The sequence below is a fragment of the Plenodomus lingam genome (assembly GCF_022343315.1).
Source record: "Plenodomus lingam strain CAN1 chromosome Unknown contig_17, whole genome shotgun sequence".
NCBI lineage: Eukaryota > Fungi > Ascomycota > Dothideomycetes > Pleosporales > Leptosphaeriaceae > Plenodomus > Plenodomus lingam.
In genome coordinates this window covers 277,191-294,851 of record NW_027093934.1, presented here as the reverse complement: position 1 = coordinate 294,851, position 17,661 = coordinate 277,191, and the positions used below count along the sequence as shown (strand labels likewise).

At 51.6% G+C, this 17,661-nt stretch overlaps 7 protein-coding genes across 7 annotated transcripts; 2 read left to right on the top strand and 5 right to left on the bottom strand.

The window, feature by feature from the left end:
- Positions 1–1,396: 1,396 nt before the first annotated feature.
- On the bottom strand, positions 1,397–2,587 carry IAQ61_003106 (uncharacterized protein; the record flags this gene model as incomplete). The annotated part of the gene is made up of 1 exon (XM_003844715.2): positions 1,397–2,587. One exon carries the CDS (start codon positions 2,585–2,587, stop codon positions 1,397–1,399), a length of 1,191 nt encoding a protein of 396 aa, XP_003844763.2.
- Positions 2,588–2,872: 285 nt separating this feature from the next.
- Positions 2,873–4,562, bottom strand: IAQ61_003105 (uncharacterized protein; the record flags this gene model as incomplete). The annotated part of the gene is made up of 4 exons (XM_066095835.1): positions 2,873–2,920; positions 2,982–3,266; positions 3,335–4,447; positions 4,503–4,562. 4 exons carry the CDS (start codon positions 4,560–4,562, stop codon positions 2,873–2,875), a joined length of 1,506 nt encoding a protein of 501 aa, XP_065954080.1.
- Positions 4,563–5,276: 714 nt separating this feature from the next.
- IAQ61_003104 (uncharacterized protein) lies at positions 5,277–5,609 on the bottom strand (the record flags this gene model as incomplete). Its single annotated transcript, XM_066095834.1, has 1 exon — positions 5,277–5,609. The coding sequence occupies one exon, from the start codon at positions 5,607–5,609 to the stop codon at positions 5,277–5,279; it is 333 nt and encodes a 110-aa protein (XP_065954079.1).
- A 426-nt stretch (positions 5,610–6,035) lies between these two features.
- Positions 6,036–8,470, top strand: IAQ61_003103 (uncharacterized protein). The gene is made up of 2 exons (XM_003844713.2): positions 6,036–7,414; positions 7,467–8,470. The coding sequence occupies exons 1-2, from the start codon at positions 7,162–7,164 to the stop codon at positions 7,940–7,942; spliced, it is 729 nt and encodes a 242-aa protein (XP_003844761.1). The 5' UTR covers positions 6,036–7,161; the 3' UTR covers positions 7,943–8,470.
- Positions 8,471–9,546: 1,076 nt separating this feature from the next.
- Positions 9,547–10,679, bottom strand: IAQ61_003102 (uncharacterized protein). Its single transcript, XM_003844712.2, has 2 exons — positions 10,582–10,679; positions 9,547–10,533 (listed from the first exon to the last, which is right to left on the bottom strand). Exons 1-2 carry the CDS (start codon positions 10,665–10,667, stop codon positions 10,257–10,259), a joined length of 363 nt encoding a protein of 120 aa, XP_003844760.1. The 5' UTR covers positions 10,668–10,679; the 3' UTR covers positions 9,547–10,256.
- A 39-nt stretch (positions 10,680–10,718) lies between these two features.
- On the top strand, positions 10,719–11,988 carry SNF7 (ESCRT-III subunit protein snf7; the record flags this gene model as incomplete). Its single annotated transcript, XM_003844711.2, has 5 exons — positions 10,719–10,731; positions 10,853–10,976; positions 11,104–11,297; positions 11,402–11,606; positions 11,700–11,988. 5 exons carry the CDS (start codon positions 10,719–10,721, stop codon positions 11,986–11,988), a joined length of 825 nt encoding a protein of 274 aa, XP_003844759.2.
- A 416-nt stretch (positions 11,989–12,404) lies between these two features.
- On the bottom strand, positions 12,405–17,078 carry IAQ61_003100 (uncharacterized protein; the record flags this gene model as incomplete). Its single annotated transcript, XM_003844710.2, has 2 exons — positions 12,405–16,731; positions 16,811–17,078. The coding sequence occupies 2 exons, from the start codon at positions 17,076–17,078 to the stop codon at positions 12,875–12,877; spliced, it is 4,125 nt and encodes a 1,374-aa protein (XP_003844758.2). The 3' UTR covers positions 12,405–12,874.
- Positions 17,079–17,661: the final 583 nt, after the last annotated feature.

Here is a 17,661-nt window from a genome sequence, read left to right as displayed (position 1 = left end):
ATTATAATACTAAGCTTTCTTTATAGAATTACTAAGTAGGTAGATAAGCTATACCCTAGGGGTATCCTAGCTTAAGGAGGTGTTTAATTATAAGATAAAAGCTAAAGCTTATACTTTATACTAGCTCCTTATCCTTAATAGCTATAGATCTTATATAATAATAGAGTTTATTAAGTACTATAATAAATATAAGATCCTACTTATAATATATCCCCTTTATAGCACTTATACCCTTTAGCTACTTAATATTATAGTATTTACTCCCTTTGTAGCTTTATATAAAGCTTAACTATCTAGTTTTCTAGATAGCTTCTAAGGGCTTATAAGTATTACTAAGAGGGATTTCTACTAGTTATTTAATACTATATAAAGTAATACCTTTAAGAAAAAGCTAATATTAATAGCTTTTAAAGTAATAGGTATCTTACTACTTAACCCTAATATTATCCTTTTAAGGTTTAAAGCACCTATAAATAATAGTAACTAGCCTTCTTTAAGTAATAGTATAACCTTAATATTAAGTGTAAGTAATTAGAGAAAGATAGAGTAGTTACTCTATAATACTATAATTAATATCTATAATAAATAGTTAAAGAAGCTTAGCTAGATAATCTATACTATATTAGTAAGAAATACTCTACTTAACTACAAAAATAAACACCTAAGGGCTGCCCTAGCTAATAAGAAGAAGTGTAGGAAGCGTAGTAAACCTCTATTATTACCCCCTAATAATAATTATAGTAGTAGTACCTAATTTATTTTACTATTAAAGGTAGAGTAAGTGTTTAAGCTCTAAAAGTAAAAGAACCTTAAAGAATAGGAGCTATAACACTAAAAAAGTAAGGTAATTAAGCTTTATAAGTAATAGAAGCTTGCTAAAGCTTAACTTATAAAGGAGTGTTACCTAAATTAAGTAATTACTAAGAAGGAGTAGGAGGAGAAAGCTACCTAAAAAGCTACTACACGTAATAAGTAGAAAACTACTAAGTAACTAGAAAAGTAACTCTAAAATAATATTAAAACATCCTAAATAGGTAAGAGGTAAATCCTTAAGCCTCCTACTATTATACTAGCTAAGGTGGTTAATAAGGAGCTAGTAGAAGAGGATATAGTAGTAGAGGCAACTTTACAGCGTGGGCGCCTAATTAGACCCCCTAAAAAGCTGCTTACATAATCTAAAATATTTAATCTACTCTAATAGATCTAATAATCACAACTCTAAGAAATCTTGTAATAATAGCTATTGTAGGTGGCGCAATATCCTTATTTAGTGGGTGGTGGATTTTGGTGTTGGTGGGCGCTCAGTAGGGGTGGGCGCTCGGTGGTGGATCACGTTATACGCAACCGCCGACATCTCCCCCTTCCAAAATCCCATACATGGCCATTCTACGCCCCCCTACAAATTAACCCCCTCCCGCACCCCAACCCCATACTTCCTCCCCAACCCACCCTCCCACCGCGCATACGCACTCTCCCACTGCCCATACCTGATCTCGTACGCCGCCGCCGCCCCATCACCCACTCCCCTTTCTGCAATCTCACGCGCAAACACCACACCATCCAGAACCGCGGCATTAGCGCCGTTGCCCCCGATAATCGGCTCGGTGTGCGCGGCGTCGCCGAGTAAGAGGATGTTGGTGCGGTGCAGGAGGGTGTGTAGGGAGGGTAGGGGGATGAGGGAGCGGCGCATGAGCCAGTGTAGAATTCGGTCATTGCGGAGATGCTCGGGGTTGAGGAGGTGGGGGAAGGGGGAGGGGAGGTGTGGTTTTAGTGTGGCGAGTTCGGAGAAGAGTTCGGGGGGGATGGTGTGTGCGTCGGTGGTGGAGCGGGTGGGGTGGTGTAGAGAGTCGGTGGTGGTGGTGCTGCGCGGTGGACGGGAAAATGTCCAGCTGAGACTGATGTCGTCTTTGCGCTTGTCGTTGAGACTGAGGGTGAGAAGCGAATCGCCGTGTCTAGCATGGAGCACTGTATCCCTTTGAAAAGCGGCGGCGAACACGTCTTCAAACGTCTGCGCATCCACTCTTCGCTTTCCGTTAAAGGCAACCAGAGGCAGCACCTCGAGCTGCGTCGTCGGCACAAAAGCTCTGCGGATGCTCGAGTGCACACCATCTGCCGCAATGACAAAGTCTGGTTGCAGAACCTCCCCGTTTGCAAGATGGAAAATAGGTCCGGTCTGGTCTGTGGCTTCCACGTTTGTTATGGCGGACGAATACCGTATATCCAATCCTTCGCCTAACCATCGTTCCAGTCTCGCGCGGTTGGCTCGAAAATACTCGATTGTGTGCACGGGGGATTCCTCGTCGCTGGTCACGTGGCTCGTTCGTCCTGTGCCTCCTGCATCTGCGTCAACGGCGACGCAGGATTTGAAGTCGAGCTCTGGGACACCGAGGTAGGAGAGAAGGGGCCGGTAAGAAGATGCATATAGCGTGATGCCGTAATTATGTCGGGGGGCGCCCGATGCTTTCTCATACAGCGTCGTGCGAATGCCGGATTGGAGGAGGCAGCGGGCGATTGTTAGGCCGGCAATGCCAGCACCGATGATGGGTATGGGCTTTGTGAAGACGGGCGGCTTGAGAGGGTTTGACATTGTTGTTTTTATCCTGGGAAGTAGAGGTGTTGCTTGGTGTTGGGGCAGGTAGGTAGTCGCCATGATGGTAGGACGATGACTTGCTGAGGACGATCGAGCCAATCACGAATGACGGGTCTGGTCTGGTTCCTGAATAGATGTGTTATTATATAATGTCTGGCAGGCTACTATACTTTGGAAACACAAGTCAGCCTTGGTTTTATGTTGCAATCAACTTGATTGCACAGGGTTACATGGCAAGATTCAGATTTCTTATCAACACAAATCTGTCTTCATGCATATATGCTACGACTTTTGCGCACGGCGGAGAACCACCTTCAGCGGCTTCTTATCCTGTCATCTCCATCAGCATCAAATATGCCAAGTACCCCTGAGGTACTCATTGACAACTCACCCAAAAAATATACGTCTTCTGCTCTCCCCAATCCCATCTATCCGCCTCATCTGCCAGCCGCAAATCGAAGCTCCACACGAGCCGGGCCAAGACTACGCGCATCTCCGCGTAAGCGACCTTCAAGCCAATGCACATGTGGCGGCCAATTTGAAAAGGCTGAAAGGCCGCCATATTGTCTTGCGCCTTTCTGTGCTTCTCGAGGAAGCGCTCAGGGATGAAGGAGTTGGGGTAGCTGAAGTTGTAGGCTTGGCGGTAGGCGGGAAATTGGTTGAAAGTCACATATGTCTGCGTGGAATTCCTGTTAGCAAGCCGAAAGAGAATGAATGCCTCGTTGTCTGGAAATGGGTACTGACGCCTCCTGGTAGCCATTTCCCACAGACCGTATCACCGCCTTCGGGTACGATGCGAGGAACACCAATGACTACAGCTGGATTCAGTCGCATGCCTTCGTTGATGACTGCGTTGAGATATTCCAAGTTAGCCGTGGAGGCAATAGTAATGTCGGTTTCCGTTTGAAAGGCTTCACGAATTTCGTTTGTCAGACGGTGGAGGGCACCCTTATGCTGTACTAGCTCTCTTGCGATGGCGGTAAGCGTGCTAGCCGTGGTCTCGCTGGCGGCGAAAGCGATGATGAGCAGGTTGATGCCCCATTCCCCATCTGTGAATGCACCTTTTTGCTCATTGTATTTTTGCGTTGGATGCACCCAATCCGGTCTCTCCACGTCTAGTGCAAGTCTCTTCCGTGCTTTGGCATAGCTCATCTCACGATGGTTCATTGACTTTTGCAATATGCTCTTGGGGATGACGAATCGCAAGAGCTTATCAATGGGGCGATACTGGTTGATAGAAGCAATCATAGCAAGACCTTTACCAAAATCTTGTGTGGTTTCAACCCACCAATGCGCCTTACCAGTCTTCACACAGTCGAACGATTCGCCATACGTAAAGTCACCGGAAATGTCAAAAGTCAAGAAGTTGAACCACGAAGCTAGATCGATAGCCTTCTCTTTCCACTGACGCTCGAACATCGGCCCTTTGATCTGATTCATGAAGAGGTCGACGTATTTCTCGACTACGGGAATCTGCTCTTTCAAGCTTTTTTCCGAAAAGGCGTTGGCGAATGCACGCCGATACCGTGCATGGTCTTCTTCTATGAAACCCATAATCGAATTTGGCTCATCATGTGTCATCTTCTGAAACCAGGTTCGGTTTCTTTCGAACGGTAAGTGGCCGGGTCGATTTCCATATATATCCTTCCATGCTCGGCTATCAGCGTAAGATAGCTCGTTTGGGGCGATGCGCACAACCGGCCCATATTGGGTGTGGAACGTTTTGAGCTGTCTGTGAAGTATTCCTCGTTGTGTTGAGACCACATAGGGAAATCGAAATGCTCGCCAGAGTAGGGGGCCTGGGAAATCGCGCAGTGGATGAAGGTAAGTGTTGTAAAAAGCGTAGCATGCGACGAGCTTGGGAAGCTGATGTCAGTAGTAATTGTGTACCTCTGCTTTGCGACCGACTCACAAGGCATGAGACGACCACTGCTGCTAATATAAATTGAATGTCTAATAGTCGGGTTGGCATTGTTGGTATGTCGGAGCGGCGTGGGCTTATTGGGTGTCTGCCACGAGGGACAATTGTACGAAAAGACACGAACGGATTAGTGAGGGTGCTACCTATCGGGGGCAAGTTTAGTGGTGTGGCTTATGGTCGGTCGCAGGTTGGATAGATTAGTCCATCACTCGTCTACCTTCAGTTGCAAAGTGCAGTGCAACGAGCGCGTGCATTGGGCGGGGTAACTAGGTACCCGTAATGCCACCCCAAGGCTGTGACTAGGCTGTTAGCATCCGAACAACCATGGCCAGTCACTGCACTGGCACAGGCCGACTCAAGAGTGGTGACTTTACTCCGCTCGCTCGACTTGAAACGCAAATCCAAGTGTCTATAGATTGTCGGCACATGTACCGGTATCATTCAGAACTTCAGTGGCCAGAAACAAGACAGGCGGCGCTGTGATAAAGGGGGCCAACAAGGACTCTACCGTCGCAGTGGGTGCCCCAGTCTCAACAAGCATCATATGCTCCTCAAAGTAGTTGTCGTGGTTTGAGAAGTACCTCAGGGCCGTTGAGAGGAGGTTACAGTAAGCGCATCCTATATGTTTCCAACCGAAAGAGACCGAACTCCTGAAAGCGATCGAAGGCTGATCCCCCAGCTTATCATGAAGCACGGCCGCCGATGCGGGAAGACTTGTCTACAACGAGTGACTTGAAGCTCTGCTCTGACACCAATTGATCTACCCTAACCTGACATGGCTAAACCAAATGGGTTTCGAAACGAAGTTCCACTTGTGAACTTATGAAGATCCAAACCGACGGCCCGCAATGCGACGACGACAAATGAAAACAAGGTGATGAACTGACTCCTCTGTCTGTCTTGGACAAACTTCGGAGCAGCAGATGAAAAACGAGCATAGATGGAAGACGTTGGTGGTGCCACAGGTGCAAAGAAAAGAAAGCTACCGGTAATGCGCTTGCTTTGGTGGCCTTGCAGCAAACCAACGTGTTGCGTTACCCCTCCGTTATACCTCTTCCAGTGGTCGTCCATGGTGGATACGGCTGATTTTGCGGTCATATCATGTTTGGACTAGGGAGAGTTGAAGAAGAGGCTCGAGGGTGAAAGGTGCCAGGTGGAGCAAGAAACAAAGCAGCCTCGCCTCGCCCTTGTTAGGTCGGCCCATGTAGACTGTACCGTATTGACACGACGCGCAGGTGGGTTCTTGATAGCGCAATCGACGTGGCACAACCTCCTCTCTCGTGCGGGCCGCCCATGGATATTCGGGAAGGTGGGCAGGCAAGTGTGGTGGATGCTTTCGGTGTACTGCGCAGAACAACTTCCAGGTTCCTAGCTACCTAGACTCGTCGTTAATTTGCCCCAATTTCTGTTGGGTGGACTTGGCCTTTTTTGGGGTAATTAGCTCAATATTTGGGCGTCCAGCGAGGCTTTTTTCAATAGGTAACATTCACTACCTATGGCCTAGTTGCATCCACTATCGGGTCATTTACTGGCTTTGGAGGACCAGATACGGTTCTCCGTCAGCCGTTATTGCAGGCTCCTGGCTGGCTATCATATGATCCACCGCAGTACCGAATACCCTAGCATCTGCAGTGCACGGACAGCGGGTGAATACCAAGGAGCAGCGAGCCCCGACTTTCTTCTTCTAGCCTTTCGTTTCTCGTGGGTGATAGATCCAACCCCCAACCCCCAACCCCCCCCGCGGCCGTTGCCGTTCTGTTTGGTCCTCGTTTGACAGCCCTGCCACTGAAACTCAAGGATCCTTTGTTACTTTGGAGAGGATTGAGTCGAAATTGGCGCCGCCCGCCTGAGGCAGACTTTGTTCTTCGCCCATCGTCATCTGAGCAGTGTGGTTGAGGCCATTGTTGGCCCACCACCAACATTCACGAGGCCTTACCTTGCGTGAATCGAGTCTCTGCATGCACCAAAAACAGTACCATAGCCATGCGGCTGAGAAAAACGACATGATGCAAAGCAACCACTGCCATCGAATCGTTGTCGAGCCCCTGTCGTTGGATCGCAAGATGGCACGTATCAGCGCTTAGAGGAGGTACAAGCCATACCGGTAGAAGCCATGCCAGCCATACCAGCCATGCCTGGATAGCCAGCCTACTACTCTCGCTAACGGGCCATATCCAAGCACCGCACCGAGACGCTAAGGCCGACTCCAGGTCTCACCAACTTGGCTCTGCATATGGCCTTCAAGGATGAGGAATAGAGACTACAGTGAATCTGCTCCGGCGCCGTGGTCTGTGTCGACGGACATGCACATGGCGGCGCATGGGACTTGCATTATAGTCTGCCTGTCTAACGGCCAAGTACAGGGATAGATGCTCAGACAAGGTTGTATAAGATTGTCAGTCGCCGGGCACATCAGACTGTGCAACAAACCGCATCAGCCTCGAGATTCATCATTCCTTCGTCACGGTGGAAGCTGTGGTTCTTGGTGCCGCTTGCTTTTTCTTTCTCACGGTGAAAGCGCGCTGTAGCTTGGACCCTGGTTTATGCAAGCTGCACTTTACTTACCACATATACCTACCTTCGTCTTCCCACTTCACTTTTTGCTTGCTTTCCCCCTAAACATTCCAAACTGCATCCACACCTAATCACCATGCTCTTCTCTACCATGACCGCGGTCTTGATCCTGTTCGCCGCATCCGCCGACGCCCTCCCACGGCCACAGCAGAGCCCGACAAAGTACACGCCAGTTCGCGACCTCAGTAAACTGGCCAAGTACTTCCCCAAGAGCGCACTTCCTGCACCTGATGGTCAACAACTCAAGTATGTCGTACTCGGAATCGGCACGCAAAACTACACTTGCGGATCCGACGAGAATGCTGCCCCAGGTACCACTGGCGCACTGGGTAAGTCAAAGTGAAACCAGTTCAGCAAAAATGTCTACTAACACACGCAAAGCTACCCTCTACGACATTGGCTCCAAGCTCAACGACGACTGGATGGCTCCCTGGAAGATTCCTACCATGTCTCCCCTTGCCCTGTCACTCAGCTCGATGCCCGACATGCTGGACTGGAGTCTCCGCTCCCAGGGCTACAACAACATTGCCGGCCACCACTACTTCAGCCAGATTGCCCAAGTCAACACTCCCATCTTCGCCTTTGACCAGCTCAGTGCCTCGCCCTATCCTCTTGCGCAGGTGGCGAAGCTCAACGGGACTGACGCTCCTGCCAGCGCCTGTCCTGGCAGTAACGGTCTTCCCGCCATCCAGTGGCTCTATCTCAAAGACATCACCGGTGCGTCTGCTGGCGGTATCGACACTGTCTACCGCGTCGAGACCGCAGGGGGCAACCGACCAGCGACCTGCAAAGGCATGCAGGGCTCATGGCAAGTCAAGTACGCCGCTCAGTATTGGATTTTCGGGCCCAAGCAGTAGGCTTCCGAGTCTGCTCTGTGCATTCACGTGGCTGTATGTCTGGTCTGTTATACACTGAAAGACTGGACCTTGCGTTACTCTACTCTTTTCCTAACGATACCCTTCTTTTACATCTCACGGGTGGTACATGTCCCTTTTTCACACTTGGTGTGCCATTTAGTCGGCGTTCAGGTTGCTCAGGATAGCGCGCTATGCCATTAGCCGGGCATGTAATAGAGTGCCGTATAACACGTGCTATCATCACTTGAAATAACACCACTGAGACCTTGTCAAGCTTTACGTGCAATCTACCATGCCAGATGATCCAATGTACATGTATTTCGCCATCGCCATCGCCCTTTGCTCCGATGACTTATGGTAGCGACACGGCGCAGCGTCCAGGCCTTACGCCTCCACCAACACTTACCGGTAAGGCATAGACATGAGCAACACACGAACGCCTTCTTCACCACACATCACCGCATGCGCCCCAACGAGGCCAGCCGCAAGTTCCATACTGCCGCTAATCACCACTCACTTCCTTCTCCCCTCTCCCCAACCACCCACCCTGCAACACTCCCACCCACCACACCCAGCAACTGTAACCTACGGTCCCTCCCGGCGCGGACCTAGTTCCAGTCTCCCACGCGCCAGCCCAGCCCTTGGTTCTCTCCTACTGTACCTATACATGTACCTACCCATCTCTACCTACTCTATTTGTACGTACGTACCTAATTCCGCCAACCCATGTGCCTACCTACCTAACTCCTTCCACACCCCCGCCGTCCCGTCTGCCCAGTCTGCACAGGTAGGCAAGGCGCCCTGTGCAGCTCGAGAACGATCTATCGAAGGTTGGGGTGGGTCGGGGGGAAGTCGGCACGCTTGTCCTAGTGCGGCTAAGTGGCGGCGGGTATTTGGCTTGGCGGTTGGCGTACTTGTGGATGGCCTCTTGGGTGTGGGTGTGGGTGTGAATATGGGTGTGGTTACGGATGCGGCCGTCGGCGTCAAGTCAAGCAGGAGGGTTTCGGAGGGGTCTGGTTCGGGAGCTAGGGTTGCGACGTACGAGGTATTGGGGCCGAAGGAAGAGAAGGCCGAGGAGGGATGGAAGTGGATGCTTGGGCGCGAAAGATGGAGATGATGGATGGGGGTGATGATTTTTTGTTAATGTGCGTATAGGCTTGCCAGTTTTATTCTTCGAATTCGCAATGTTGCCGGTGCCTATACTGCTATGTGGATAGATGCACGTAAAATATCTCTGTAGGTGTATAACCCTCCCTGATAAAAATACCTGCCTCTTCATGCGATGATATGCCGTACCACGGTTTAATGATGAACACGCGGTCACTAATCTTCGGCCCCGACACTCTCGCCGGATCAGCAACCGCCTTCCTCATCTATCTCATGTCGCAATCATCAATGCATCAATTGTGGTACTTCGCTTCATCGTCGACGGGACGTGCCGGATCGTAGCCGCCCACACCCTGGACCCGTTTATGCGCTGGATGCGTGGGATCCCGAGGACTTGTGTTCTCGGATTATCCTACGGCAAATTCGGGGCCTGGTTGGTTATGGGAATTGAAGGGGTGTTGCAGAGATGTTCTGGAGGAGTTTCAGGGTTTGTGAGGATTGGGGGTCTTAGGGGAACTGGTGGGGATGCTTTGGGTTCGCCGTATCGCATTGGGAATGGCGTTTTCCACATTTGTGCAAGAGGTGGGTTGGTATGGAATACGATGTTGGCAAATATGAGTTGAACAAGTCAACTTCCAAGGGCACTAGGATTCCAAAATCTGACATCGACATAGCTGTTGAAAGGTTGTGTTTATTTAGCGCCACAAATGTTTCTTGCTAACTCCACATGTGCTTTAGCTAAATGCTTGAGGGTCGTTAGCCAGATGACTTGGAAATATGAGATGGTCTCGTGCGCATAGGGAAAGGTACATGGCCAGGGGTAGAGAAGCTGGTTTTCTGGACTTGCGCCAGCTGACACTTCTCAGTGGGTTGTAATCGAACAAATCTTCCGTTCGCCTAAATTCGACCATTGATCCGGCCACAATATTCCGTAGTGCTGTTCAAGGGGCCAAGAGTCATGTCCTTGACACTTTTCAGTGGCCCTTATATTGCGAAGGATAGAGACTTTCGCCTATAGTCTTCTAACGCGCCGGAAAATCCAGGAGCCCTTGTTTCACCAGAGCTTTCAGATGTAGATCAATGAAGGCAAGTGGGCTCATCCAAACCGGTGATCTAGATCGTACTTGACGTAAGACTCCTTCAGCATTCACACTGGCCAAAGACACTCTCGAACTGGAGTAGGGCGGCGATCTCCAGTGTCAAAAAGCTATGCAGTCGCCTTTCGTTGTTGAACGGCTTCAACATAAGCGTTCAAGTTGATGTTGCCTGCATCCCAGACAGCGATGGCTTGTACAAAGATGCCCGTCTCTTGTCGCCGCTCGACATAGCCAAGTACATTGATCCACGTGCCAACATCGACCTCATTGTGCTTCACTGTCTCGAGAAGATGTTCAATATTGACGTTGACTACCTTGTTCCTGCTAGAAGGAGAATATCCATGTTTAAGTCGCAGGATGGCGGTCTTGACAATGTAGTCATCGATGCTATGACACGATCAGCATCTGCAGCCAATGAGGACCAAGAAAACCGACCAGCCCAGGAATCGAACCTTTGTTCCGGGCGCACATTTCTCCAGATCAGCCAAGAGAACAAGATGGGACGGAACAGGACCAGACATGTAGTCTGAAACTGGTGTATTGACTGGGCCTGACTCCTGAGTGCTGGGTGTATGCGACTACCTAGTGAGTAGCAAAGCCGTTCTCGGTGGAAACTATAGCCGGCGCCGAATAGCACACGTGCTTTAACTAGCGCGTCTCCCGACATCATAGCCTCGTGCAGCATCCAGGCCCGATTCATGACCAGCCGGGCCAGGCAGCCTCCACACCCTGACCTTTACAATCACCACTCTCCGCTATCCTCGCCCAAGAGCTCTTCCGTATATACGGCCGCACGCAAAAACCACTCCTACCACGCACACTCCCGCACAGTAAGTCGCCGGCCTTGGCGCTCCCCTCCCCCACCATGTTGCCATAAGATAGCGCCGCAGGGAGGCGAGTATCTCTTGCTATGGGGTTGAGGTCATGACCAAGTCTGGAGCTGACAAACAGCAACAGTACATCCATCACCATGAGCGGCTGGGGCCTGGGCTGGTTTGGCGGCGGCCAAGCCAAGAAGGAGGCACCAAAGAAAGCCATACTACAGTTGCGGGGCCAGCTCGAGATGCTTAACAAGCGTGAGAAGCATCTGCAAAATCAGATGGAAGAGCAGGATAACCTAGCGCGGAAATATGTGTCGAGTAATAAGGCTGGTACGCCCGATCCCCTCTTCCTTGGCTCGTCGTGCACGCACCGGTCGGGAGGCAGTGTCGTGGTGGGCCAGAGCATACAAGCATGTTCGCTAACATGAGAACAGCTGCCAAAGCAGCGCTCCGGCGAAAGAAGCAATTCGAGCACTCCCTGGAACAAACAAGTGCACAAATCATGACGCTTGAGCGCGAAATCTACAGCATCGAGACAGCGAACATCAACAAGGAGACGTTGGACGCCATGAAGAACGCCGGATCGGCCATGAAGCAGATACACGCTGGTTTAACCATTGACAAGGTCGACAACGTCATGTACGTTTTCTCCCCTGTCAAAACATATCCACGGCCTTCCCTCGAATTTGACTTGCTTCTGCAAAAGCGCACAATGCTAACCCCACCCAACAGGGAAGACCTGCGCGAACAACACGCCATTGGCGAAGAAATCAGCGAAGCCATAACCTCGGGCGTAGCCTCCAACGGCATAGACGAAGACGAACTCGACGAAGAACTCGCCGAATTACAACAAGAAAAACTAGACGAGGATATGCTGCGGACGGGCAACGTTCCGCTCAACGACACAGTCGGCAAATTGCCACATGCGCCGCACACAGAGGTCAAGGGCAAGAACCAGCGGGTCGAGGAAGATGACGAGGAGGAGGAGCTACGAAAGCTGCAGGCGGAAATGGCAATGTAACGAGTACGAGGTAGACGAGAGATGTTTACAGGCGTATGGCGATATTCAGTCACAGAAGTATGAGCGGAAGGGTTGGTTTTTGGGGGGGGTTTGGGGGCTTCCTTTCTTTGTCCAATTTTATTTTCTGGCCTTGGACTAGACAATGAGCGCTGGGCGATATACCTTGCAAAATCATAATTTGTTTCCATGGTAGCTGCTCGTTTCCTTGATCTTGTAATCAATTTACCTACAAATTTGGCCACATGATTTCCGAGATGTCATACAGGCAACAGCATTCTCCCACATTTGGCCATCAGGCTCACCATCCTCACACTGCTTGGCCTACCATCCCCAGTCTCCCCAGTCCCGACAGTGCCATCACAGCCCCACAAAACAGCGACATCTGAAACAGCGGAAAAGCAACATAAACTATTTGACTCGATTTTCCTACTACTGTATATCCTCTAAGCCTGATAACCTCTAAGCCTAAATGGCCCAATTCCGTTGCCTGGACGTGTACAACCCGCCTCCCTTTCCCCCTTCCAAATCCCAGATGTGTGCCTATCCCATCCCTAATCCATCCTATACATAGAACCTATACATAGAAGCCCAATTTTCTCGGCGCAGGAGGCAATAGAAAACACGTGAAATGCACTTTTCTTGGCGGGAGCGAGAGAGAGAGAAAGAGAAACCTCCGGTTCCCAATCGCACTTTTGCTGGGTATCAATATAGGCAGACGATCCGATGAACGCCGTGAAAGAAAATGTCAGAATACAGACAAAACATGCGCCACGCGTGTCAACCATGAAACGCCAAAGCAAAAGGAAGGTACAAGTGAATATGAGACTAGCAGCACATTTCATGGCGGCCACGCGCAGTTACAGAGCTATCTTTTCAAGATCAAGATCTACTCCGTCTTGACCGGTGAATCGTGCTCAACCTTTGCTTTATCTGCTTCTTCTGTATTTGGTGTGCTCTCGACGTCAACCTCTGGAATCTGTCGCTTTAGAGGCGTGCCGTTCTGTACCGCAGGCGATCCAGGTACAGGGGTGATTGGCTCCACACTCGGCCGATGCGAGAGAGGCATAGGAGGTGCGGCAGGGGTAGCAGATGCTTCACCAGTCATGTTGGGAGTGAAGCTTTGAGGATCAGCGTTTGTTCGTGAAGCTTGCTCTGGAGCTGGTTCGGTTGGTGGCATTAAGTGTGGTTTGCATTGTTCTTGCGGACCTCCATTACCAACAGCAGCATCAGCTGCGATAGCCGCAGCTGTGCCAGCGTCAATTGTGCTTGTGGATGCCGGGGCTGTAACTGGCGTTCCCTCTTGCTGTGTTGATGACGGCCTCTTGAGATGCTTGGCAATACCATCAACCCGGCTGATGGACGTCAACAATTGTCTTTCCGCATTGGTAAGACTGGCTTCGGGTACAGTTGTGTCCACACAGGCTCTGATCGCATTGTCGACTTTCTCACGCTCACCAGGCTCTTTCCTCGCATCGAGATAAACTTTCCTAAATGCCTCGAGCTGTCGAATAAGGTCGGGGTGCGTCGCAAGTGGATACCGCCCAGAAGGGTGGGGTGTTTGACTATCAGCTTGTGTATTTGATGGAGGAGCTCCGTAAGGAGACTGGCCAGCATATGGTGATGCTGTGGGCGGCATGTTTGGCGGCGTGACCCCGTTATGGTGATGGTTTTGTGGCGGATAAGGTGCATATGGTCGAGAAGGTCCTTGTGCATATGGACTTTGACCTGCAGCGGGATAAGGGCCACCGTACGGGCTGGCGGCCGGGGGCGCGGCGTACGGCGAGGGCGCCGCGGTTGGATAAAGAACACCATATTGACCACTGGATCCTGAAGCTGAAGAGGCCGGCTGTGGCTGAGAATTGGGAGGTGGGTAAGGCCGCGGGGGGTTGGGCGCTGAAGGGCTTCCTGCGGCATTACCACCGCCCCAGGGCGAAGCATATGGCGACGGATGAGACCCTCCTTGCGACAAGGACGCAGCCGCTGCATTTGCATCGCGAGCCATACTAGGTGGCAGTCGAGGCTGCGCAAGACTTGGTGGGAGCCTGGGAGCAGCTGGCGGCATACCGTGAGGCATACCGGGGTGAAATGAGTAATTTGATGGCGGGTATGGGGCGTAGCCATTCGGTGCGGGATAGTATTGGGGTCGCTGAGTGTGGTTCGTAGGGGGGCTGACCTGTCGCTTCCTGCGCTCCTTTTCGATGGAGACTTCTGGGTTTACCCTCCAATTGAACCCCTTGCCTTCCTTGTCTCCTTTTACAAACGCATCGTGCTGACCGAGGTTGTGACGAACACTTGATTGCCAACCGCTTGTCGTCGTCTTGAACTTGTACCAAGGATATTTCTTCTCGATGTAATTATAAATTTGCTGGAGGTTCATCTGACCAGTGCTCGAGGAGGAAATTGCTTCGTGAATGAGAACAACGTAATTTGCCGACGGACGTTGCAGCTGCTCCTCTGTGTAGTCCTCGATGCGCATCTCTGGGGACGGCGTTCGTGGAGGCTTTGAAGGTTTCATGGACTTTTTGTCGCCCATCATCGTGCCATCGCCACCCTCTGTCGACTCCATCACTTCATCATCATCGCCCTCACCTGCATTGGACTCCTTGCGTTTCGGTACTTTGGTTTTGATTGGAGGGGGAGGTATATCCTTGATGTCGATACCAGCAGCCCTGGCCTTCTCGATCTCCTTGGCTTGCTTGACGAGTTGGGACCTCTGGCGCTTTGACATGATACCGTCTTTTGGAGGTCGACCCGGGCCTTTACGCTTCTCTACAACGTGGCCAATAAGGGATGTCGGTAAGTTATGTTGCCTAGCCAGTTCCTCAGTGATGAGACCTTCAATCTCACCACCCGCTTCCAATTCACCTTCAAAGGGTTTTCGCAACAATGGTGGGCTGTCATTTGGTACAGACTTGACAGGAGGCTCAACGTCTTTCGTGGAAGTCTCCCGGCTGGCTTCCTCCACAGGGGTTTCGCTCTTGATGGGTATTTTGGCCGGCGTTTTGGCCGGCGCTTTTCCCTTATCCTTGGATTCCTTGGGTTCCTTAGGCTTTTCAGCTTCCTTTGATTCTTTCGCTGCTTTCGTTTCTTTCAAGTCCTTTGCGGCCTTCGCCTCCTTGGGCGCCTTGTGCTCTTTGACGACTTCTTGTGGTTGTTCCTTGGCCTTGTGTTTAGATTTCTTAGCCGGTGGTTCTTCCGGTGTAGGCTCCCGATGCTTTCGCTTGGAAACCTTCTTCAGCTCCTTTGGCGGTGGTGGAGGCGGATTCTTGATCTTGATTTTGAGGCTCTGCTTCTGCCGCGGACGTGGCGCAGGCTCTTCGTAGTCATCCATGTCGTCCTCGCCCATGACATCTTCAGAGTCAGAGTCACTGTCGATTGGGTAATGATAGACGTGTTTTGGATTGACGCTCAGCTCGCCTTCGCTCTCAGAACTCTCCACCTCGTCACTCTCCTGCTCGCCATGTCCGTTCTCGAAAGAGAAGCTCATGGGGCGAGATCCAGGCTCTTGAGGTAGGTTCTCATTGCCAGTGAGAGCAATATCGGGAAGGAAGAACTGGATATTGACAGCGCCAATGAGAAGGTGGTCGCCATGATCCAACGGAACGATCTGGCCTGCTGGAATAAATTGATTCTCATGATGCAGGCCATTCGAGCCTAGAACTTGGACGCAGAAATTTCTATTTTCAAAGTCGTAAAAGATCTTGGCATGCCGTCGTGATATTCCTTTTGGCCCCTGGGCACCTGTGCTTGTCGTGATGTGCTGAGGATGTATGGGCACGAAGGGGCAATCGTCCGGGTTCTCGGGAACTTGGTTGTCGAATTGAGCGGGAACCTCGGGAAAAGATTGCATTAGCATATGCTGCGGAGCTCGCTCGGCAGGCTTCTCTTCGCCCGAATCCCCCGTGGGATGGGAGGCCGAGCTGAGTGAATGCGACGCATTGCTAAGGCGACGCTGCTGGAAGTCGACGGGCATTGATTCAATGGGCGCATTGACAATGCCTCCCTTCTCACTGATGACACTGCGTGCGCCGCGGTGATCACGCTTCCGCTTCTTGCTTCTCTTGCCATTGAGTAGTTGCTCGGCGGCCCGTGGCTGGCCTTTGGCATTCAGTTCGTCAACCTTTGCGAGGCGACGCATGTCCCGGTGGGCGAGGTGAATGTTGCGGCCAAGGATGATCTGGTACGTGTGCATGTAGTATGAGCCGTCGTCGAAGCGGAGACGGGCGTAGGCATTCACGCGCTCGTCGATGGTTGCAGGCGGGGCAGAGAAATCCATGGGTGTGAAGTCGTTGTCGATGGCCATGTTCATGTTCATGTTCATGCCCATGCCCATGCCCATGGCTGTAGCGTTGAGGTCATCATTCTGGGGGAATGCAAGAGGAGCATCAAGAGAAGGTACGTCATGAGGGAGTGTGGCTGCGAGGCTCAAGTTGGCATTGCCAGGCGCACCTGCGTCTGTGGGGTCTGGGGCGGCAGGCGTACCCTCCGCGGCAACGGTCGCAGCTGCCGAGGCCATATCGGGGATGCGCTGGGTGGAAGCAGACGAGGACAGTGCGGTGGGGGCGTCATGGTGCGAGGTGACATGGTGGACAGGCTCGGTGGCAGAGGCTACGACCATGCTGCCGAAGCCATCCTCGTCGAGTGTGTGGTGGATGTGACTGTAACTGTGGCTGTCGAGGCAAGGGTGAGGGTGAAGGTGAGGTAGAAGGTGATGGTGATGGCTGCTCGCAATGTCGTATACTACTACGCTGGGTTAGCTCGTGGTCCGGGAGCTGCTGCTATTCGCGCAGGCAGGAGCGCTCGAGGGCCGCGCAACACATACCGTCGGGCAGATCGAAGAGGCTGTAGGCGCCGATGAAGTCGTGATCGGAGTATGGCGGTGGTGACGGCGGCGGTGGTGGTGGTGAAAGGCGGTGGTTGCGCAGTCGCAAAGGCTGCAAGTCTGCGGGCGTCGTGGTTGAACGGCGCCGCTGGCCGTGAGAGGCTTGAGGCGCTACCATCCATCGGCCGGCATCACGCGCACGGCCGTCTTGGCTCAGTATTTCCGCATTGTCCGAACGCTGGCCAAGTGGGACACTCAAGGTCATCATCTCTGTGCCGATCGTCAACCTGCTGCTAAGCAACAAGTGCGAAAGACAGATGTTTGTACCCCTTGATAGGTAACAGAAGAAGAAGAAGAAGAAGAAGAAGAAGAAGAGAAAAGCAAACGACTTACTAGCGACGGACGAGGAAGAGACCAGTAATCTTGTCAGAAGACGGACAAAAAGGCACACACGTGCAGGGCGGGGAGTGGAAAAGTTGCGAGTGTAGCAAAGTAAAGCGAGAGAGGGGCGTGAGAGGTACGGTAAGCCAAGGAAGAGCCAACGGGGGGAAGAGAGCCCTGGAGAGAGGAGAGAGGATAGAGGAGGATAGAGTGAGGAGGATAGAGTGAAGAGAGAAGAGTCGAGATAGGCGTTTGATGGCAGGAGATTGCGGCCTCTTGTTTACACGCACTGTTGAGCCTGCCTGCCTGCCTGCCTGCCTGCCTGCCTGCCTGCCTTTGCTGCATCCACCGTCACCTACCAACTAGCCACCGTGCCTACCCGTACAAGCGTTGTCGTGGCAGGAGCTATCCATCCATCCCAACCTTTTCCACCGCACCTGTCTTTCAACCCAGGACAATACCTGGCCGGT